Here is a 24409-nt window from a genome sequence, read left to right on the forward strand (position 1 = left end):
GCGCGTGTTTGACCAATACAATACATACAACCAATTCCAGGCCATGGAGCTGCGCTTTAATATATTTTAATTTTTTGCTGATGTCATCGTCTCCAAACTATTGCTCACAACTGTACACTGTTTCAGCAAGCTAATTTAATGTGCCTGTAGCCACTGACAAGTGGTACCACCTTCACTGCCCCAATTTCTTTCAGGCATCATAAACACACAGATACACACACACTACCTGCATGTGCATAGGGAAGTGTGACCTGTCAGTTCTTTTCAATTTCAGGCCTAGGCCTGTAAGTGTGACTGTTGCTATGCTGAACTAAAAGGTCCACCATCGCAACTACACATGGTTCAATTTACCTGTGGGCTTGCATCTGGGCAACCATTGTGTTGGTTTCCATCACCATCAGGTCCAGGCTGGGAGGCCTCGTCTTCAGAACCCACACCTATGGAACAACATTCATTGCCACATTTGCTTGCATAGGAGCAGCACATTGTCACATCGTAGTGAAACAATGTAAAACAATGCTCACATGGCAACATCTTGACCAAGCTTTACAAACGTGAAGGTTAAGAAGCAAAGCTAACATTCTGCTCTGGGGAGTTGTGTTAGAGTTAAAGAAGCCTATAAAAATGTTCCAAGACTTGCACCTTGTGTTGCACTGCCTAAGCTTGCTAAAGGAGAGCAATGTGGGAACTTGCTGCATTGCACAGTTGGGCACATTTTGGAAGGAATGAAACCAATTAATGAAGTTTTTTTTGTTCAGCATAGGGAGGTATAGACAGGTTAAAATCTTGGATCAGTCGCTTCCCATGATGCTTTTAAAAGTTCCGTGCGGCATATCATCAAGCATGATTCTTCAGTTTTACAACTAACATTTTTTGAAATCCATCAATCATACAGCAAGTTATGGGGTGCAAAACTGTCGCAAAACTATGAGAATTATGCATGCTGATAACTTCCCTTCCCTGCTTGTACTATAGTTTAGCCAACTGGCATGCCGAGATGTCCTTGCTACAAAACGGTTCAGGGAATGCCACCTTTCTTGATTCCAACGAGTTCTTTTTTTAGATCGCAGCTCCTAGGCACCCATTCCTGCGGCAAGCATACTACCACATAACCGAGCGAAAGAGTGCAGCGAAAAATGAGAGCAAATGAGGAGCACAGCGGGGGATTAAAAAAGCGACAAGAGTGAAGAAAGTGCACGAGGAGGGTATGGCGAAAGCATGAGGAGAAAAGCGTAGTGCCGCGCACGAGGGGCTTTGCGGCGATGATGGCTATGAGATGGCACCAGAAGAGTGCACGTCGTCTGTATGGAAACAACATGCTGCATGAGTGGAGGTTGCCTGCGGCAGCTGCTGTGAATCGCTCATGCGTCACCCATGCGCTTCCTCTCATGATCTCCTGATTAGTGAGGCGGTCATGCCACACTTTGCTCCGTATGCAACATGCTGCATGAGACAGATGGTCTGCGCCAGTCAATATATCACAAAATGAAAACACTTATACAGCTGCGCTCAAATTTCGCATTAGGGAGTATCGTAATCGTCGGCTAATTTTTATAGCACTGAGGTGCCTGCCATTATTGCATTGCTCACAACTATGTACAAGAATGGCTGCGTGTGTGTGTTCAATATGCACTCTTTCATTTAAATAAATGTCTTTTATACATTTGCATTACTGTATTTACCATACTGGCATAAATGTAGTACGAGTTCTTCCTTGTCATTCCCAGGCCAAAGTTCAATCTGCTCGTATACCTTGCTTCATCGTCAACTTCACATGTACAGTCACAATATATGAAACGAGCGCCAGACATTGCTGATGTGAACCTATTAGCCACAGAACAAGGAAAGTTACATGGCTGTATGACTTCAATGATTGCACAGCTTCGAAAGATCCCCCCCTACACACACACTGCTTGCATTCACAACCAAACCTTAGTATATCACATACTGTAACGTCATGACATTCGAACTGTGTGCTATTTGGTGTAGCAATAACTTTATAGATTATAGCACAGCCAACTTCTGTTAATTCGATTATGACTGGACTAGCGAAACTGGCCGAATCATGCGACGGGTCGCATTAAACAAAATGCAGAACAAACGCCCAAACGTGCCGGCAGTATTGCCGTTAAAGGTAGCTTCGCCGCAATACAGCCGCGTTATGCGGTGAAATATACCAAGCATGGAAAGGTACCACTGTTACCAGACATGGCACATGTTCCTTAATTCACACATGTACATGCGCTGTCTCTGGGCAGGGTACGAGTACCTAGATGCCCGATAAGTTTACTGACAGGCCTTCATAATTTTAGATAGACCCCCGCCCTTTTGTTGGCTTTAAACATCCCTTTGACCTTCTACATTTCATGTTTCTTCGCTTCTCGGTGCACGGCACGTGTATGCATATAATGAAGGAAAGTGTACTGGGCTCCGTTACAGTGCCTAGAATACTTGAAGTGTGATTACCCCCAAGCGGCGCATATGGGAATCGCTGAAGCCACTTGGCAATGCTTCCGCTAGGCGGCGTGCTCGCCTGCTTAAACATCATGTCGCCGCATGAAACGCATGCTTGTATCATCGACTGCGTGCGTGGCGCGGGCTTTATGCATTTTTTTTTCGTGCAAATGCTGCCTTGAAGATACACGATGAGTCGACGACAAAGTCATTGTTTTGTACCCGGCTGCAAAAGCGAGTGCAAATCATGCAAGGAGAAGTTGTCGTTGTTTGGTGTGCCGAAAGAAGTGGACATATTTCAACAATGGCAGCACAATATTCCAAGAGCAGACAGGTCTCTTGAGCGCAACGCAGCTGTCTGCGAGCTGCACTTTGACATACAGTTTGGGTCTCGTCACTCGAGCATACCACTGACGGCAAAACTGTGCGCCTTGAGAGAACGAGGCCAGTCCTTCTGCCTGGCGCTGTTTCGACTATTTTTCTGCAGTTTTTACTGGTCTGTCAGGCACACACCAGGAAGAACTTACCAACAACATAACAAAGTTATTTCTTCTAGCTAGGCTCCATTTTTTCACCAAGTCCCTGAATAAAGATAGGCTGTCAACAAGCGAAAGAAGGAAACACCTGAAACTAAGGAGAACCACTTGAATGGCAACAGCTTATGTTAGACGTATCACTGTGTTCTCATTTGCGTCCTCGATAATGTAGAAATATAGATAATGTAGAAAGCCAACCTTTTAAAAGTATAGTTGAATACGTTTGATCTAACTGAAAAAAAAAATCCAGAGTGTTCGCTGCATTTTTGTAATTTCTTCAATGATTTAGTGTCACCTATTTGTCGAATAAAACTTTTTGTAGCAAAGATTTGTTTTTCGATTGTAGAAGAAAAACATTCAGATGACCATTCAAGCAAATATACAACTGTCCCCAGATCGTACTGCAACAGCTCGCTCGGTCTGAAGCGAACTTGCCAACTTTTCTTTCTCGTGCGCCGAGACCTTGGCAAAGTGCGTCACTTTTGATAGCGGCAGCGCATCCCCATTTCAACTAAACGCCATAAATTTCATTGCGCCAGCAAATGTAGTTGGGGCTCCTGGAATCCGTACTGTGCATCAGCCTGCTAAAAAAGCATGCCAAAGAAGCGCGAGATCCGAGAGCAATCTGCAGCAACGAAATTCACGGCGAAAAAGAAAAAGATCCATTTACAAAAGTCTTCATGTACATCGGCGCCACACAAAGTTGGTGCAGAAAGAACGCACCGGTATTCAAAGGCAGGTCGGCAAACTCGGTCTATTTACTGCGCGGCGAGCAGACGACATCGCAGAGTGCGGACGAGTAAGCGGCCGCCAGCGCCACCTGGACCTCTCTTTCCGACGCATCGCGAAAGGGCTTCAGTGCTGGTGGCGCCGTACGCACACTTCCCTATTCTAGACACTGTAGCCCCGTTAACGGGTCTCATATACAAGACATGCATGGCAGGCGAATTGGGGGCTCAAATTGCCACAGCAATGTCAGAAACTGCTCAGAACAGCTGCCAGTATGTTTATTAGGTGTCTATGTGCTCATACTGTGACTGGAGATGGCGTGTGAGCCCCTGTATAGTAAAGAAGCGCACACTGTGTACCGTGACAGTGGCCCCTTTCCATTCTTGGTATGCCTCACTGCAATATATTCCGCATGCTTCCGCATAAGCCAGCTTTATCGTGGCAAAGCTGACCTTTCAAGTTAAAACTGCCCAGCAAAGGCCAATTTTGAGATAAAAATAACGGAAGTTAGGACTCGTATAAGTGTATGGGCGCTGGCCGAGACCTTCGGTTGGGATCAAATTAACCAGCATCGAATTAATAAATGTCTACTGTACTAATATAGCAGGAATCCATTCAGCTGCAGATCGAAATAACATGGGGAGTGTTACGTTTTTTGAGCACACCACTTGCATAGTTTCCTTAGCACTGTCAGCGAAGTATATGGAATGGAGTAAAGGTCGCATTATGCATGAGCAGAAAGAAGGCGCCAAGCAGAAGCTATGGCTGTAAGGAAAAACCAGCTTACAGGCACACATTTAGATGCTTTTGCATGCAATTAATTTTCACTTCTTTAAACGCTTGGCTACGGTTTATGGCAAATGCTCAGAGCTAGATATTGCTAAAAATGCTGCAAGTCTTATTGCACATAATATTGAGCTGCATGTTGCAGTTTACTTTTCTTTCTCAGAACGAAAAATTGCTGGGTAAAGTAAACGCAAAAGAAAAGGTCAATGTGCATGGTAGCACATGCATTTATATCTACTGAGATTGGGGCATTCAAGATGATGCAAAGTTGCATAATTTTTCATTGGCTGCAATGCCACGTCACGAGCATGCCTCGCATGCTCTAATGCTGGCTCCCGCTTACTGGCTCAGGCCTCAATGGAGCAGAGTGGGCAAAAGGAAACACCTTCTGCTGCAGTATTGCATGAGGGGAGAGGGCATCATCACAGCGTCATGTCACGCTCGCTCTCGGAAGCGTGTGCTATCTGTGCATTCCTTGTCCGCACAAGCTCTTGCCTGCATTCTAACTGCGTCTTGGCCAGGCCAAATCACCAACACAGCAAGCATCTCAATGCAATCGCTTGCCTGCGAAGAGTTCATAACTCGTAGGACTTGGACATTAATGCTTTCGCATTCACAACTCATAAGTACTTAGGTGTCCACAAATTTTTTCCTTGTTCCACTGTCAGACCTTACATTTTTTCCGGACCCTTTATTTCTTTCATTGGTGTCAAATCTTCTATTTATTTATTTATTTATTTATTTTTTGTGCATGTATGCCTACTTTGTTTGGTTGCATACATGGATGCTCTGTGGATGCATGTATGCATACTTTGGTTGACACTGCAACCAAAGTAGGTTTGGTTTGGCAACTTTGGTTGACACTGCAACCAAGAGGCCAGGCGTGCCAATCCCAAAGATAGCACAGCCCAGAGTTGCAGAGTAGAGCCCTCCATTCCATCCCCACTCCATTCTGGAAAGTGGACATTCCCGTAATTCCACTCCTTTTAACTGCTTGGAATGGCATAGTTTATTCCCACTCATGGAGTGGCTGAGCTAGTCCATTCCATTCCTCAAGTTCTAGTAAATGAAATGCTTTTTTTCTATAATTGTTTATTACTTGGTAGAAAATGCAGGTCACTGTCTAAGGTCAAAATGGAATGACATTTCAGGATCCGTATGGATCCCTTGTTCACTGCCTAACACTTCATCAGTACGCCTATTGCTGGAATATGCAGACGTTCTTTGGGATCTGCACAACCAAGTAGATGTAAATCGCGTTGAAGGTGTTCAAAAGAAAGCACTAAGATTCATCTACAACGCATATGGTAGACATGTGTCTGTCACTAATCTACTAAGGCAATCTGAACTCCAGACGCTTCAATCCCGCCGCAGGTTACACCGTTGAAAGCTGCGGCATGGTATTATTGATAATTTAGCAAACATTAATTTTGACTCTTACATGGAATATAACACTTCTCGCCCAACACGCGGCAAACACAACTCAACAATAGTAGTGCTACGATGCCGAACTAAAGCTTACCAGTTTTCTTTCTTTCCAAAAACAATATCAGAATGGAATGGGCTTCCGCGTGACGTGGTCAGCTTGACAAACCAAGATTCCTTCTTATCCGCTGTCGTGTCTCTGTTATAGACGCAGTGTGTTTGTTCATGCTCTTAATTTTTTTTTTTTAGAAACGCAAAATATTTGTTCTTGCTCCTGTGTTCGCTTTTTTATTGTGTGTGCGCTCGCTTTGTTGCATCGCGTTGTACAGCGATGTATGTTTGTACCACGCCTGCCTTGGCTACCAAATGGCAGCTGGCAGTATTGAATGAATAAAATAAAGATAAATAAAGATTGTGAACAAGACTGAGAACAAGAGTTCCGTGACCTTCGTTAGTGACCTGCTTCATTTTCTAACAATGCTTTCACCTCACCAGATGGTATTCCGTCGAACTCTTGACTACACTGTTTACTACTTGCGTTTGCCTGCCTAGTGCAAAAAAAAAACAACATATGCTGTATTTACTCGCATAATGATCGCACTTTATTGTAAAAAAAAATTTATGCAAATTTAGGGGTGCGATCATTACCTGGGTTAAATTTCCCACAACAAAATATATATATATTTTTTTCATCTCGCATTTGCTGCGGGATCACAACAGGTCAACAAATAGGTGGCTGCCGCTGTATGTAGTGTGGGACACCAAAACAAAAATGGCGGCCGGCCGCCAATGTGCCGAACGCCGAACGGGTTTTTTTTTTTCTTCTCGTGCATACATTACGTGCATTGAAACAGTTTCTTCCGTATCAGTAATGAATAATATCGTTAATATCGGCAAGTTCGCAGCAATAACGTAGCCATGTCCACTTTGAGGGGACAGAAACAGATGGGCGCGCTTAGCTGCCAGTGACACAGGAACATATGGCGGGCATGCTGGGGAAACTGCGCCATTTATCCGCTAAGGATGGGCGAATATCTTAGCTTTGTTACAAGCGTTGGCGTATAAATAGGCTACACTTCTAACGCATCAGTGTAAACGTGGCTGCTATCATTACCACACGCGATTTGTTGCGTGCCCACGAGTGCAGATGAGAAGAATCGAAAGGCACCTTTCTTGTTGTATAGTAGACCACAACCATTATAAAGCCTACACATAATAAATGCAAGTTTGGTCATAGCTTTTTTTTTGTCATGGAAGTGCGGAAAGTGATGAAAGAAATGAAATGGGACATCTGCTTAAGAATGTTTGGTGCGTGCAGACCACTTGGTTTGTCTTGAAGAGTTGTTTGTGTAGCATTCGACAGATGGTAAGTGTGATCATTATTAGCTAGACTTGGCACACGACATATCACTGCGGCAAGTTCGGGGTGCGATCATTACACGGGAAATTTTAAAAAACCGAATTTTGACGACAAAATTCAGGGGTGCGATCATTATGCAAGTAAATATGGTATTTTGAAGTCTTAAGAGCGTAATAAATAATTTTACATACTATTCTTGTTTACACAAACATACTCATCTCTTCAGGGCATTGTTACCTGTAACATTATTATTAATAATTTGAGAAAAGCAGCTTAAACCATGTCCCCCATAGTAGGTGAGTGCAATTATTTGAGGAAGAAGCAGGCAAACAAAATTAAGATGGTGGCTTTCGAGACTGCTGCTGTGTTTCTTTTTCTTTCTTTTCTTGACACTTACTGGCATATCAAAAAACATTTTTTCTTACACACCTCCCTGACCGCCTGTTGCCGCATGCCTCCTGGAGACTCGACAGCAAGCGAAAAAAAAAGCCAGTGTGCTTTTGGAATCAAAATATACTCGTGCAGGGTGCAGCCATTTGCAACATGGCCATTTTTTGGCCTGCATCTTTTTGTCGTAGGTCAAGCATGCTCTTGCTAAATCTAAGAATTTTTGGCAAGTTATTTTTCTAACTACATGACTAAGGAGTTGAAATAACTGAATTCCTGAACTAAAAGTTAAGGAATTAACTTGAACTAAAAGGTGCTGCCTTCTAATGCACTTCAACCTTATAACAAAGAAAGGTTTCCAGGTCATCAGAAGTAGAGAATGTGTTGTTTATAATTACTGCTGCATAGGTAGTCGCTTATTATACGTAGATATCGGAAATTGAGAAATGTAACAAACTGACCAAGTTTAGTTCAGTCGAATGACATATTCAGTGGTTTTGTAGCTGCTTATAATATCAACATTTAGTGCTCCAGAACTACAGGCCCGATCCATTTCCACTCCATTCCAGAATCTTGAGCTGCCATTCCATTCTCATTCTATTCCTGGTGTTTGAAAATTTGTAATGATTCCGGAATCATTCCAACTTCGAAGGTGCACTTCGCAACTCTGGCACTCCAGTCTGCGGTGCAATGTGGTTAATTTTTTTACTATATTGACGTTAATTGCACCTGTACTGTTAATTATACCTACCCTGCAACTAATTCTCGCTTACTGTCTAGTTGAGACTTACATTTTGATACCTTTTGCGACTCTATATTACATTCCAAAGTAAGACAATTTCGGCTTTTGTTAAAATATTACAAACATAGATAGCCAGCTCCCAGATACACCAAACTCGTATCAAGTCAGCAAAGAAGACCTTGTCTTCAAAATTCTCACGATGTTATATCTGAACAGACATGGTGTGCCTAGTAAAGAAATGGTAGGAGGAGCAATTACCTGAATGTAGCTCGCGCACAAGAGACGACATGGCATGGGTGACTGAATCGGCAGCCACGAGCAAGTGATCACGCAGTTGCCGGCCCTCAGGTGTCCGGCCAAAGGCCATCTGCACATCTGCACCCAACCCCACCAGACTGTCCGGGGTCTGCAAGTGTGCAGCCACGATAGGTGGACGCTCAGGCGGTGATGCAGTGGACCGAGGAGAGCTGCCAGGCGTTGACCGGGGACTCCGCTGATGGTTCTGCACGCAAAAACTTCAGCTCATGGCACCATCTTTACCTCCTACACATTGTGGCAGTCAAACTGTGCAAGTTTGCTTACAGGCCTTGATACAGACTTGACTGTTGCAGGCATGGGCAAGCAAAAGTGAGAAGTGAGCACAGTTTTCTGTGGCCACAGAGAGCAGCAATATCCTGCACCAACTACACTCGGTGTGCAGCATTCTTAAGTTTATTTATTTATTTATTTATTTATTTATTTGATACCCAAAGTGAAATATTTAGCGCGCACAATGGACAAGGACACAGTGAAGGGGGCCACACGAGCGCTTACTCACAACTATTTTATTTTCATAAAGATACTGAACATATGTACCCCAGCTATCAGCGCTGGGCATGTGCAACAAGAGTCGTCAGTATCAACAGAGACAGATTGAAAACAGATGAAAAATGTTCAACCAGTATTTAAAAAAGCAAATTCACTTTCAGTGATTGCAACCGATGGTTGGCTTATGCATTTTTCAGCACACTTTTTGATATGAAATGCTTCTGTGATTTCGCACGTTAGTTTGTTTTTATCTGAAAACAAACTGTCAGTGTCAAAAAATACCGGATCACAATGACATAGATTACAGTGGTTCGACAAGTGCGAATAGTTTTCTTTACCGAGAGAACGTTCATGTTCTTTTAGACAGGTGAGAGAACATGAATGTGAATGAAGGCCAACGACTTGGTTCTACAACTTGGGCATGAAGAGTTCAAGTGTAGCAATGGATGGTTCAGCCGTTTTAAAGAGCGCAATAATTTGACCTTCATAGCTGTCTGTGGCGAGAGCGGCAGTGCAAACGAGAGAGTCGTTGATGACTGGAAGAAACACACGTTGGCTCCGTTGCTTAGCGAGTACGGTGCAGACGATGTGTAGTACCTTGACGAGGCAGCCCTTTTTTACAAGATGCTGCCTACAAAAACGTTCGCAGCGAAGGACACCGCGGTCAAAGGTTGAAAGCAGGGCAAGGAAAGAATTACCGTTCTGTTTGGCGCAAACATGTGCAGTAAACACAAGCTGCCGCTACTCGTAGTTGGAAAGTGTGAGGCCTCGCTGCTTTAAAAATGCACGGCTGCCACCAAGGGATGAGCTTATCTACCGGCACAACAAGCCTGGGTCACAGGCACAATATCTGAAGATTACTTTTGGCAGCTTGACCGCAAGTTTGCGGCCACAGGAAGGAATGCACTCTTCGTTGCTGATAATTGCCCGGCGCATGGTGACATCTCACGCCTGAAAGCTATCAGCCTGAAAGTATGATATTTCTTCCTCCGAACACAATGTCCATCTAGCAGCCAATGGACCAAGGCATCATTCACCACATGAGGAAGATTTACTAGCACCACCTGCTCAAGCGCATGCTCCTTTGCTATGACAACGGCAAGGAGTACTCCATCGACCTCCTCGGGGCCGTATGTCTTATTGTGTATGCATGGAAGCAAGTGGAACCCACTTTGATGATGCGGTGTTTTGAACACGCTCACTTCTCGAAGGAAAGCACCATCGATGCTGATGCTGACTATTCATGAGCACTTGATGAAGAAGGAGCCGAGTATTGCAACCGCATCAATGCGCTCTGCGCAGAGGATAGTGAATCCGGTGCAGTCGGCTTCGCCGAGTATGTGAACTTTGAAAATGATCAACAAATGTGCTACTCAGACTTGGAGAGTGAAGCTACCGCTGATGCGACCATGTGCAATGACAGCAATGATGCCAACGCTAACGAGCCCTCCCGAGCACCCGCTCTCAGGGAAGTTATCGGATCGCTGAACGTTATATGCAGTTTTGTTGAGTGCCACGGTGGAAATTCTCAAATGCTACACATAGTTGGCCAACTAGAAAACATGACCCTTAGAGCCTCAAACTACAGGATGTGACAAACCAGCATCTCTGATTACTTTAAGTAATCCAAAGATCGCTGAATAAAGGCAGCACATTCGTGCACCAAAATTTTTTTCCTGGGTTGCTTTTTGTGTGTTCGGTTAACCCTTTAAGAGAGTGGGGATGCGCGAGCCTCACGCATCCCTTGATACGTTGTTTTCTTGCATAGCTCCCGCCTCCTGCAATCCGGCTTCGCCGCGTAGCGTGGGGCCCGCGGCGGTCGGTGTGGTTGAAGCGCAATACGAGAGATGGCGCGACTGTTGCGCTGCTAACACCGCCTCACGGCAGGGTTACTTGGGCACTGAAAGGAGAAGGCGCTTCCTCTTCGGCTGCGGGTTGGCAAGTGGCGCGGACCTTCCGAGTGTGCGCCGATCCATGCTTCTGCGAGATCGTCTCGCGTGGTTTCCTTCGAACGCGCCACCATTCGCGTGACCGTCACACGAACGACCAGCCGTTGGGATCCAGCATGGGGTGAACATGTTCGCTCGCTACCCGGCCGCGGTAAGTCGGACTTCCTAGATTTGGTGAGCGCCCATCGACATGTTTTGTGGATAACAACTCGGCTAGCAGGCATTAGTCTATGAAAGGTGAAATAAATGCCCTTGTGATTGTTTGCACTACTGTGTTGTCGTTCCTTTGTCCCAAGAGCACGGGTGTGAGAGAACCCCACATCTGGCGCCCAACGTGGGGCTCTTGGGACATCGGACGATAGATTTAACAGTTTGCTTCGTTCGAGACCTTTGTTTGAGCCGAAGCGTAGGCCTAGCGTGAATTTTGATCGCTAGCGTCCGCGGCGTGCTTTCTTGAGCGAGGTGATAGTGGCTGTAGTGTGTTTGAACATGTCAACATGCTAAGCCTTTTCGGAAGTGTTTTTTTAATGACATTCGTCAGTACGAGAGCCACGTGGTCTGCATCCTGGGAGAGCGAGGCTGAGCGCCCGCGGAGCATTGCCAAGCCTGAAGCGAGCGAGTACGGAAGCCTCGTGGGTGGTCCGAATTTCTTATGTAAATAGCTTCTTCTATCTCTTTGACTCGGATGAAGTCGCGGCTCTGGGAGCCGGGTGGCCGTGGGCCACGGGTGCCACTACGGGCTGACTGGTATTGCGGCCTGGCACCGGGCGCTCCGACACCGTCTGGGACGGTGGGCACCGTCAACTCTGATGCTGTGTGCACCGAGCGGAGTAGGACCACCTCACAGAGCTGACGTCTCCTCGCGGCTGCCTGTTTTGCGCTCATTTAGGGTGTTGTTTTTGGATGCCGGTTGTTGTCAGGGTAGCGACGCTTTAGGCCTAAGGCTTTACAAAGCTGCCTGTCGCACGTGGAGGGACACAACCTGGTGGACAGTGGCGTTGAGGTGTTGCAAGTTGCTTCCCTCATTCTATTTAGCCTCGCACGAATTGAAATTACTCATTCGACTCAAGGAAGTGAGCTTCGTTCTTATGAACTTAGCATCTGAGTAGCTGCCTGTTATTTTGCTAGCCGAGTTGAACATCGTACCACGTGGGCGATGCGCATGCAGACTTCCTCTCCCTTGCACTACTTTAGTGTTTGCCGAGTGTGTTGAGAGTATGCAGCGTGAGTGGAGTCAGCCCTGGTTTGCTGCCACCTGCACATCACCTGCGCTGTTGCCCTGGACTACGATCGCGTCACCCCGGGTGATGGTGATGCTGTGGCCAGTTCGGCGCAGCGACTTCGGCGGCCTCCTGCATCCAGCTCACAACCCTCGGCGGCGGACAAAAGAGCCGGCGGTCACCGACAGCTACGGTGGCTCTTCCCAGCAGGGCGCGTCGGCGCGAGCGACGCTTGCTCGTACCGACTACTGTGTCGTCGTTTCCAGAGTCCTGGCCTGGCATCGTGCCGTCGAGCCTGCAAAGCTGCTGCCGTGACCGGCGGACGCCAGCGGTGTACCCAAGGACAGTCGGCTCGCATGCTATGGACAGCGTGTGGACATTTCCTCAGCGCAGCCATTGTTGCATGCGCTACCTTGATGTTAGACCGTGTGACATGTTTCGCCAGAATAAGAAGTGATTTAAGGTTGGGGGGATGTGGGGATGCGCGACTCTCGCGCATCCCCTGATGTTTTTCCCGCATAGCGTGCCTCCTGTAGTGCGGCTTCGCTGCGTGGCCTGCGTGATGCCCGCGGCGGTCGATGTGGTTGGGGCGCAGTGCGAGAGATGGTGCAAGTGTTGCGCTGCTAACGCCGCCGACAGGCGAGGTTACTTGGGCGCTGAAAGGAAGGCGCTTGCTCTCTTGGGGGTTCGAGACAGCAAGCAGCACGGACGTGCTGTGCCGCGCGTGCAGCGACCCATGCTTCTGCGAGACCGTCTCGCGTGGCCGCCTTGGACATCGTCCGCGTGACCGTACACGCGAACAACCAGGCGTTGGGATCCAGCATGGGGCGAACATATTAGCTTGTTTTCCGGTCGCGGTGAGTCGGACTTCTAGATTTGTCGCGCGCCCATCGGCATGTGTTGTGGATAGCAACTAGGCTAGCAGGCATTGATCTATGAAAGGTGCAATAAATGCCCTTGTGATTGTTTGCACTACTGTGTTGTCGTTCCTTTGTCCCAAGAGCACGGGTGTGAGAGAACCCCACAGCGTCTATATACTACCACTCGTGCAGTGGCGTGCGCGTGAGTGGGTGGCGGTTTGGGTTTTGTTTCGTGGGCGGTTTCGGCTTCTTGCACTTGCAAAACTGATGGCAATCTCGTTACTAATCAGTCAAAGGGCGACCACTTGCGTCTCACTCGTTTAGTGCTCACGGGGGTGCGCATAGTAAGGATGCCGCCGTGCATGCGTTTCTGTTGCTTTTTCTTTTTTTTGGAGACTTCTGAAAACTAATTGCCTCTGGTTGGCGATAAGATGGAGATTAGTGAAAGTGTGTCACACATTTTGCTTTTTTGATGGGCACACAACCACACAATTTTCTTGAGTGCGTGCATCTACGCAGTTCGATTACGCTATAGATGTACATATTAGATATTCGTGTAAGAGCATTTGAGAAACATTTGAGTCTCATGAAATATTCTCGTGTGCGCATTTTCAAAGCCTTCAACTTAGTGTATAACAATGCATCAAATTTTTAATTCTTATATGTTTATTTCCTTCTTTATTGTTATTATTCAGGAATGAAGAGTACATATTGTCACGAAAAGACAATGGAAGATGTACCCGTCATCGGCGAGGCAGACAGTTGTACAAGATGGCGTGCAAATAACTCAAGCCAGTGTCCTCAACTTCTACTTCTCTTTCAGCGCTCGCCTCTTGCCGAGCGCGCGTTCCAGTCCCAACTTCTTTCTTAGCGCTGGCTCGTGACACCTAGCAGCAATATATACGAACTCAAAATATTTTTCTCTCACTTTACGGTCACCCTAGAAAAATTACGGTAAATTTTTTTAGAAATAAGTCCCTAAGAAGAACTGGAATCTGCAATAAAAAAAAATCGACCCTGGGCGGTCGCACATGGCGAAAAAAATCAACCATCAAAGGGTTCATTTGAAAATCCGCTTAATTCGAAGATTTTTTGTGGTCCTGATGACTTCGAATTAACGAGGTTTTACTGTATTAGGAATAGAAAAGGACCAAGTACAGATCCTTGCAGAAGGCCTGATGTGACTGGGAGGGTGTTAGACAGGTGACCATAAACAAAGACTGAGGGAGAACGATTAGTTAGAAACTGTTCAATCCGTTGGAAGAATGTTAGGATGTGGGTTCAGTTGTGAAAGTTTTAGTAAAAGAAGGCAGTAGTAGAAGAAAGCTTTTGTAAAGTCTAGAAAGATGATATCCGCCTGCATGTTACAGTCAAGATTATTGTGTAAGTTCTGAAGGAAGAGTGCTAATAGGGTTTCGCAGGAGAGGCCTTTACAAAACCAGTGTTGTGAAGGATGGAAGAAATGGCATGAGTCCAAGAGACTTATTATGTACGACTAGATGAAGTGTTTCATGATTTTGTAGGACATACTAGTAAATGAAATGGGGCAGTAATTCAGGGGCGAGTCTCTGTGGTGTTGCTGAGGAAATAAATGTCACCGTATCGGCTAGCCCAGTTTACTTGCTGCAAAACTGAAGCTATGTCAGTCCTTTGGTCAACATGAGACGCACCTTGAGCATCTTCATGAGGGCCTCCAGCTGGAGCATGAGGTCCCTGCGGCTGTCCTGCAGCTGTGCCAGGTGTGCCTCGAGGTGAGCCTTTCGCTGGCGCAATGCTTGTAGCTCCCCAACCAGCGCGGGGCTGCCAGCACGCATCGACTCTTCTCGCTCCTGTTGCTGCCGCAGCCGCACTATCTGACCCATCATTTCCCTGCACCGGAATGAAACCAGGAGTTGCACGCATTTCTCAATTTCATGTCACCCATGTAAACGAGAAAAAACGAGCGTTTGTGTGTATACGTATACATATAGTTAAACCTCGATAACAAAGCAGGTAAAATCGGCAACTTGCTTTGTTATATCGAAATTTCATTTAATTGAAATCCAACCTTTTATGCAAATAACTGCAGTCACTGATAGATTTTTCTAACAGAGAAAGGGATTGCAGAACCTTCAAAATTATAGGGCAATTGAAAAAAGGAAGTTTGAATGAGAAAAAAAATTCATTTTGATGAATTTGGGAGCCGGTGGTGAATGATACGGTTTCATGCCACATCAACGATATCTTCACATAGGCGAGCCACGCTTTCGCATCCACTCTGCCCCTATGGCTAATAGCGTCGCTCGCACTGGGACGACGCTATCATAAAACGTGCCGGCAGCGGGGATCGAATGCTTCGTCTGTCTCTCGCTCCAATGGGTCACCGAAACTCGAGATTATGCAACCTTCAACGCCAAACGCGCTGGAAGACAGCTTACATGATGCCACGCTGTCTCGGCAGGCCCATCCTTTCCACACGTGGCAGATTTTCTCTAAAGCAAGCTGCACGGCTGCGTAAGTGCCCAGCTGCGCTTACAGCCATGCGCAGCCACAACTGAGATGCGTGCCAGAAATCGCAACGCACGTCAGTTCCCTCCTTCCATGCCTTACCCCTCATGTGCACTTGATCGCTCCCCTCCACCTCTTTCCCTTTCCTCGTGCGGGGAGGTGGCACTTGTGCATGAAGCCACCATCTTTCTTTCTCACGCTCGCACACTTTCACTCGCACCCAAAGCACAAAGTTCATGGGGCGCAATAGGATCTTATTGCACTTTGACTTAATACGGAACATGAATTGTCGCATCGCGTGTGATTTAAGAGGTGCGTTTGCAAGCAGCCGCTTGTAGTTCAATCAATTGACCATCTGCATCTGTGGAAGTTTCCATTTATTGTCTTGGCATGCCTTTGCTGTGGAAGTGAAATGTCATTATGTTGAAATCTTATACAAACACACTTCTTTATATTGAGGTTCTAAATACATGGTGTTCTATGGACAAGATGTTATGAAAAGTTAAGTACTTTGTTATATTGAAAATTTCATTATATTAAAGTTTGTTATATCGAGGTTTAACTGTATAATACAATCTCCACTCAAAATGTTCACCCTGCTCTGACAGCTTTATTAACAACACTATTCCCACATAATCCACACCGCTTAGAAACAATTCCTTCCTCTCTGGACTGTTGTGCAGGAGTGCAAAGCACATGTGCTGCCACTTGTACAGTGCTATTGAGAAGGTGCTCACGCAGGTTTGCAACTGTCCAGAGAGCTCTAATTTCTGGTCGGAACGTTCTATACAGGAAGAGTTCGCACACTAATAAATGGTTGGCGCAAGGCAGACACAGGTAGCATCTATCTTGGCAAACTGTCACATGAGGAGCAGGGAAAGTGTGCCAACAACATTGTTTTTCCCAGTTTATGCATTTAACATTTAATGCACTAAGTGGTATGCATAATTACTAGCAATGTTATCTGTGCAGTTTTATGTAGTGTGTGTGAAGTAGATGGCATAGCTCTGTGGAAACACACTTGGCTCACAGCAAACCTGATAAGAGCGGAATTTTTTTTCCTTGTTGGGCTGGTGGGCCGATATTGTTCATGATGCCTTTACAGATTTTACTTCAGAAGATTGGATGAAATATAACAAAGTTTACATATACAATAAACCATTCTGAGCCAGAGAAGAGCTTAATTAAGATGGTAGAATGCTCTCTAGAACAAGAGAACCCACCTGTTCTTGGCCTCCAACTGTGCTAACAGCTCCCTCTGCCGTGCTGTGTCAGTCGAGCCCGTAGGTCTCTGTGCAAGGCGTGCTGCATATCGAGCGATCAGTCGGTGCTCTTCATCTTGCCCGCTGTCAATGGATGGACCGATCAAGGACGGGAGGCCATTGTGGCTGGCTGCTGGAGATGGAGGCCTGCAGTACCAAGGACCAAGGAATTACCCGGACAAGTTCATGAGAAACAATGATGATGTTTGAGGTTTAATGGTGCAAGGGCCAGGTATGGCCAAAGAGTGCCACATGAGAAACAAAAGAATGACATGGACAATCAGCTCCAGCTAAGCCCTTCAGTTTTGTATAAAGTTAGCTAAGAATGTTGTAAAATGCACCGAAGTTTGCTTGCAAGAGCAGATATGCTGGTACCTTGCCACTTGTCACTTCAAAAACAAAGAGGGTGCATATTATGACAAAATGAGTGCAGATGAGTGTCACCATAAACATTTAGAAATAAGCACAAACAATGCTAAATGGGACAAAGACAACGAAAGTGATCTACAAGTTTGTCTTATTTGGCATTGTTCATACTTTTTTCTGTCATGCACTAACACAGGCAAACTAATACTCATCAACTATAAATGTTTAATCTAAATAGATGGACTAGAGAATTAGGCTTAATTACTTCAGCCAGTGAGAACTGTTAGTGTTGTAACTAATAAAAAATAAATCCCTTTGGTTCTCCTTATTTTTTTTTTTCAGCTAGTATTATAATGGCAGCATTTATTTCACCTGTCCTGCCTTTTACTTGCTGCAGGCACAGCCTTTGATGGCAGCAATCGAAAAAACAGGCAGCAGTGCTGTGTCACAAAATCTGTGCTTTCTTCTCACCATGTTAAGGAACAAAGAGTTCGCGACGACTGCAGAGGACTGCAGTTACAGCCAATGTATCTCCTTGGAATCTGCAAAGCTTAAGACAGGGTAAAAGCAATGTTGTTAAATTATAGCAAAACAAATGACTGTGCCAATCAGTACCTTTTCAGTTGGATCTGCTAAGTTGTGCACCTTTGTTTTAGCATGTGATAGGTAATGACTCGCAGAAGCAAAGCTTCATTTTGTCTTTTGCTGGCAGAGCATCAGTTAACTAATCCCAACAACCTGTCGCACTGTCTTAGAGGACGCAGTGTTCTGCTGCTGAGCGTGAGGTCACAGGTTCAATTCCTGGCTATGGTAGCCATACATGTCTATGGAGGCGAGATGCCCCAGAACACTTGTCTGCAGTGTTTCGGGTTCACATTAGACCCCGGGTGAACTAAAAGCACCCAAATACACCATGCATTGCTTTCGTACATAAAAACAATCAAACAACTAATCTCCTTAGATTGTCATTAACATACTACCTCAAAGTTCAAAGTGGAATTTTGGGAACTATGATATGTAGAATTTTGATTTGGGATCAAGGGTCAGCAAAGCAAGAAGAAAGCCCAGTGGGCTTACTTGGAGTTGGACTCTCGAGGCCTCAATGTTTGTGAACCGTCATTGTACTACTTTAACACTTTATTAGTGAGTACTGTTTATAGGCAACACCAGAAGAAAAAAAAAATATTTTGCTTATTGAGTTTTGGTATAGAGTACAGAGTTTCTGGCTAAATGTCTCTGGCCAACACTGAATGATAGGCAGCAAGCATTGTGTGCCAATTAGAGTAGGAACATGGAAGACATTTTACGTGCAAATCTCTTTGTTTTGAAAACATGCTCAGAGGAAAAAGACCAAGACAAAATGCCCGGCTGCAATGGTATGCCACAGGTAACGTAGAGGAAATGGAATATAGACCTGTGTTTCACATATAGAGATAACCATGAACAAGTTGCACATGAAGCTGTAGGCAACTTGGGGTGGAGTTCGCTTCCAGTGTTCTATTGCTAAAACGTATTCCAACCTATTGCTGAAACGTTTCTTCAAAATATATTTTCTTGTTGTTGAATATCCCTGTTCTCTGTGCATTTTGTGCATTTTGACGAAAAATAATAATTTCCTTCGGGTTTCTTTATGCCTAATCCTTAATAGGGTTAAGGCTATGTTCCACTAGTGCAAGTGCAGTGCCCACTAGTGCATGATGGGGGCGGCATGCAAGAGCAGGCGATGCTCACACAATGTGTGCCAAATCCAGTGTGTGCTCCTCCTCCGGGAAATGCGGTAGTGGCCGGCTGGGTCTTTCGGGGACACACCGGAATGACTTGCGCAGGGAATGACCGAGCTGCTTGCTGGCCGATTTCTGCCCGAGGAAACACCCATACAACAAGTCTCTCTTTTGTTTCTACACCCAGCTGCGTGCTTTGTATGCACCCTGAATAGTTCTTGAAAAGCTGCAAGTACATACCACATTTCAGCCAACACGCCAAAATATACATAATAGATGTAACTGCGCATCAAACAGGAAAAAATAGTGTGCATGCAGATGTTCTTCTGCACTGGCAAAAATAGTGCACCACAGTATAGATGCTAGCATGTATGACATAACTTCTAAAACTTGTGTGTGCAAGAAAGTCTCAGGCTATGGAAGTAAATATTGTCTGAGTGACTGTTTTTCGATTAGAACTGTAGCCAAATAGTGCATTTTCGACAACCCCCCCAGTATATATGACCCTCTCCACCGATACAACCATGAGAAATAGAAAAACATATATAAACAGTATCAGTAGGTACAAGCCGCACAAAGAACTGTATACAACAATGCATGAATACAAAAACAACCCCACACTTTTACTGGCAGCTGTTTTATATGGTGAGCTTTCTATGCTACCACAGCTGCTTTATACCGAAGCGAAAATAGCGTAGCATGATAGCAACGTAAAACACACTCCTGTTAAGCTTCGTAAGAATGCAAAACTTGCATATGAATCACATCTCTGTTGTACTTAAGTCCCCTCTCCAGAACCCTTAGAAAATTTAGGTTATACACTGGTCATTCTAAAACGCCATCTAGGTATTGTTTTGCTGCAATAATTTTTCAAATCGGTTAATTATTGACGGGGATAGAAAAAACTGAACGCCCTGATGCCATACCACCATGAGGAGAGCGTGACTGCCAAAAGACACCCTTTGCCTCGAGTATCATTTGCTATCGACAATCCTTCCCCTCCTCCCATAAGAGACCACATCGATTTCACATGACTAGGCCCACCTTTTTTTTTCTCTTCTATTCTTTCTTGCTATGCGGAACATTTCCAGTGGCGGTGTTGCACACTACACAATGGACAATTTATCAAAATAATGTACCGTGGTGAGTGGCATTGCTAGGACTACGTTTTACATCACGGTGCTTGTGCGTGTTACCTCGACTGGGAGCGGTACTTCCTCGAGAGACAGAGGATGCGCGGCGTCTGATTCAAAATTTCAGCTGTTTTTACAGCTTGCAGTGCTGCAATACTTTACAGACATGATCGTCAGTGCAATTAAGTATGCGTTGCGCTTGTCTCTTTAAAATGGCCAAACCTAGTGAGGGGGTTCCTTAAACGAATTGCAATTGCTTTAGGGTTAATGCGCAGAAAAATATGGCAGACAAGAAAAATGTTAAAATTTTTCAGAACAAAGAACAAGTGTGGTTTCAGGATTTAAGACAATATGGCACATTCTGGCTTTCAACATTGTCAGTACACACTACAGAATGTAGGGATAATAGTCTCTTCCAAGATAACAAAGGAGTTAAACACATGAATTTACACTTCTGCTGTCATAACATGTTAACAAAATAATGTCTGCAAAAAATTAAGGAAATAAAAGAGAAACACAATAGAACAAAAATCACAAATTTACTGCAACTTTACTGGCACAGAACCGTGTTTGTTCAGATGTCTTAAGCGAGATGCAAAAAAAGTGATGGAGCCCAACTCAAATTTTCTGTCTTTGCTTTATGTGCTGTAGAAAAATAACTATTAACAATTTGCTTAATTTATTGTACTCCACCATTAGTGCAAACCTCCAACCTGTTGGAAATAAAATAAACTCCAAACAAGCATGTGGTCCACATTTGGAGGCATCCCAGCTGCCGATGCTAGACAAAACAGCATAAATGCATTGCGCACACACATACAATAGAGCTAGCCCTGCTTGCGTCAGGTCATTTGCTAGAGTGAGAGGTGCCTACGAGCTTGCCGCTGTGGAAAATTTGCATATATACTAAAAACTACATGAGCACTCTCACAGCAGCCCACACCATACCAAGAGTGAAGGCCATCCCCTGGAGTTGAAAACCAGATAAGGGCACAGAAAATTTTGAATAGGCCTTTAAACCCCCCTCCCCCCTCTTTTAAAAGGGCAAAACAACATTCCAAGGTGATAAGCTTCCATGTGGGAACACATATGCATGCCAAGATAAGGCGTGTTAATATTGCTACAGAACAGTATTGGCGATGACGAAGAGGGGAGCAGTGTGAAGACGACAAGGACGATTGGAGGCTAGCGCGGGCTGTTGCCTCTTGGCCAAGTGTGGCGCATTCCCTTGTAAATATACTTGTATATAGCTTTTCATCTGCGTATTCGTGAACTGTCTGCGTCTGTGTATCATGAAACATGATACACAGCTTTCTTTCTCTGCCAAGATCAACACTTGCCTTATTGCCTTTACCTAAAAGGAGGATGTGAGGTAAGAACAAGGGCGTAACACTGACTATTGAAAGACTTTAAAAGTGGACAAAAGAGCAGATTAACCACATCGTGTTTGTTCACAAACAAAGGGGGGTTCTTTTCAAGATCTCGTTAAAATCATAATTTATAGCTAAGCCTCGTGGTTTCGAAACGTTTCTTAAAGAAAGAAAGGTTAACCTCTACCGAGTTGAAATGGTGGACATTCCGCATGATGGAACAACCCAGAGCTAGCAACCACAACTTCTGAGAGAAAAAGAGGCGTGGGCAGAGCCCCAAGTGAATTATAGCAATTCCGAATATGTAGGCAGTATATGACGTGAATACGCTACTCACTAGTGCAAAAGACCAGTGACCAAGGCAGAAGGGCATAATGGAAAGTACAGAATCAACCAGAGCCAAATTATTTAACTGCTTGTACAAAGAAACATTGTGCCAAAGCAGGAGAAAACAGTGAAAAGTGAAGCTTTATAAACATACACAACATCGTACTAGTCAAGCATGAAACACATGAACGGGAACTGGCAATCTAGCTGCATTAAAAAAACGTCACACAATTCTGGTATGTGCACATGCTGCAATCTGCTAATACCTTTTGGCTTATATAAAGGCTTTTGCACTTTAGGCACTGCACTTGATGAAAAGCAAGGCACAGAAACAAGACTCACGTAGATGGCATACTCCTTCATCTCGTGCTGGTTGGTGTGCGAACCCGAGGTGCGGCCTCGCCAGAAGCAGTCCTGGCAAAGCTGATAGTTGTAGCAGCGTTGGCATTTGTACCGGAAGCCCAAGAAGGAGTCCCGGTTGCAGCCATCACACTGCACCGGATGCAGCACTGAAAGACATACGCAGCACACTCAAGCCATACCTGGGTGCACTGCATTGATACATTTCAAAGGCACGGATGCAGGAGATGTGGCTGGGTCAAGCCTGTGCCATGTGGTTTGTTTCGCATCCAAGGCTTGGGGTGTCGCCACCATCAAAACGATGACAGTGCACTGCCGGCAGTGCTAAATGAAGCGGCAGCTAAGCCTTTATATTGTAAGCTTTATTTGCAATGCTTCAAACCAATGCATATAGAAAAACATTGTTCTTTTATACTTTAAATCTTTCGGAAGCAAATTTGGCTTGAACGCTGAAGACCTTTATATCATGACACACTTTAATGGGCAAGTGGGAGAGACAGTAGGCAGTTTCGATAGTACGACAGACTTATCGGTTGTGAAAGTTTTGTGGTTATGCTCAAATTGAGCTACAGTTTGCTGAATATTGTGAATGAAGCGGTGCGACATCTTCAGCTACAAAAGTGCAGGAACTTTAGCACCATACCAGCCGGTGACGACTCTATGCGGTTGGATATGTCTTTCATTCAGCAGCCCACAGCTTGTGTTCACTGACGTGTGGTGGGACTGTAAGTAGTATCTTTTTGCATAAAACACTTATACATATTACGCACCGGTATACCTTCTGAAACGCCATTCACGTGCCTTTTATTTCATGTAAACAATGATGCTGTTATAATAAAGTTGTTCATTTCTGTAGCAAGTTAGTGAGAAATGTGATTTCACTTGTCTTTTGCGGCAGCACCAACTTTCAAAGGTAAATGTGCAAGCTACTTCTGAATGTTGAATAAGAAAAATATATAAATATTATGTAAACGATATAAAATTGAGAAAATACCTGACCAAAGCAAGCAGGCAGCCGCAACAGCAATAGCAGAAGCTGGCATTATTGATTGGTGCAAAACGTGGGGAATGTGGCATAATGCTGAAAAGACGGTCTGTCTTCGCTTCACTCGTCAGAAAGCTCCACTAACCTTTAGTTACACGTTAGGTTCATTGCCTTTGCAGGAAGAAACAAAATATAAGTATTTGGGTGTCACAAGTACTAACAATTTATCATGGAATTTACACATTGATAATATCTGTTCTTCAGCCATGCGTAAATTATATTTTTTGCAACGTAAACTTAGAAATCCCCCACCTAATGTAAAAGTGATTACTTATGATTCATTAATTAGACCGAAACTTGAATATGCATGTGTTGTTTGGGACCCGTTTACTAAACAAAATATTAAATGTCTCCAAAGGGTACAGGAAAAGGCAGTGCGATTCATATACTCAATATTCTCTCGATAAGATTCCCTCTCACAAATAATGCATGATAATGGCATCGAAGTCCTTGAGCAGCGAAAGCAAGTCTTAACACCGCTTCTTAACCATCGAGCCAATTCTCTTTTCAAGGAAGGGGCGAAATGCCACCTGTATTAAGAATTCAATTTCTTTCCATGCTTTTTAATGGAGACTTATCAATTAATCCTGCATCGTATCTGTCCAGTACAACGTCTAGGCTTACTCGACACCATCATCCAAATTCACTAACACCTAATTTTGCACGGACGGATGTATTCAAGTATTCTTTTTTTTTCCCCGAACTATAACAGACTGGAATAACTCGCTGCCGGTTTCAATTGATTGATTCATTGTACTACTGTTGTGTCTTACCACCCTACTTGATTGAATAATGCATTGTATTATTGTTGTGTTTAACCACCCTGCTTGGACCTGATTTAGGTTTGCAGTATGAAATAAAGAAAAAAAAAAAAAAGACGACGCTGGCGTCAATTGTCTGCTGTGAAAAACGCTTTGCAAGCATCACTGCGCCTTCGATACATACTTACCTTTCTAAGCAACTATAAATTATTCAGACGTCACATAACGTCTTTAAGTTTAGATTATAAGTGAATAATAACCAAACATCATCCAGTATTAATAAGTGAGAATTTTTTTGTTATCAGTGCAACTACCGTTAGAA

General features: G+C 44.6%; 1 protein-coding gene across 6 annotated transcripts in view; it reads right to left on the minus strand.

Annotated features, from left to right (window-relative positions):
- The window catches only part of LOC142557740 (dystrobrevin alpha-like), a 70978-nt gene that overhangs the window by 1380 nt on the left and 45189 nt on the right, over positions 1-24409 (minus strand). For all 6 annotated transcript variants that reach the window (XM_075669804.1, XM_075669800.1, XM_075669801.1 and 3 more), the window contains 6 exons: positions 22264-22430; positions 19102-19226; positions 16966-17151; positions 14926-15124; positions 8678-8921; positions 352-437 (listed from right to left, as the gene is read on the minus strand). In XM_075669804.1, the coding sequence (XP_075525919.1) occupies positions 352-437; positions 8678-8921; positions 14926-15124; positions 16966-17151; positions 19102-19226; positions 22264-22430 (1007 nt within the window). The remainder of the gene's footprint in view (positions 1-351; positions 438-8677; positions 8922-14925; positions 15125-16965; positions 17152-19101; positions 19227-22263; positions 22431-24409) is intronic.

Source organism: Dermacentor variabilis, chromosome 9 (genome assembly GCF_050947875.1).
Source record: "Dermacentor variabilis isolate Ectoservices chromosome 9, ASM5094787v1, whole genome shotgun sequence".
In the NCBI taxonomy this organism is placed as follows: domain Eukaryota; kingdom Metazoa; phylum Arthropoda; class Arachnida; order Ixodida; family Ixodidae; genus Dermacentor; species Dermacentor variabilis.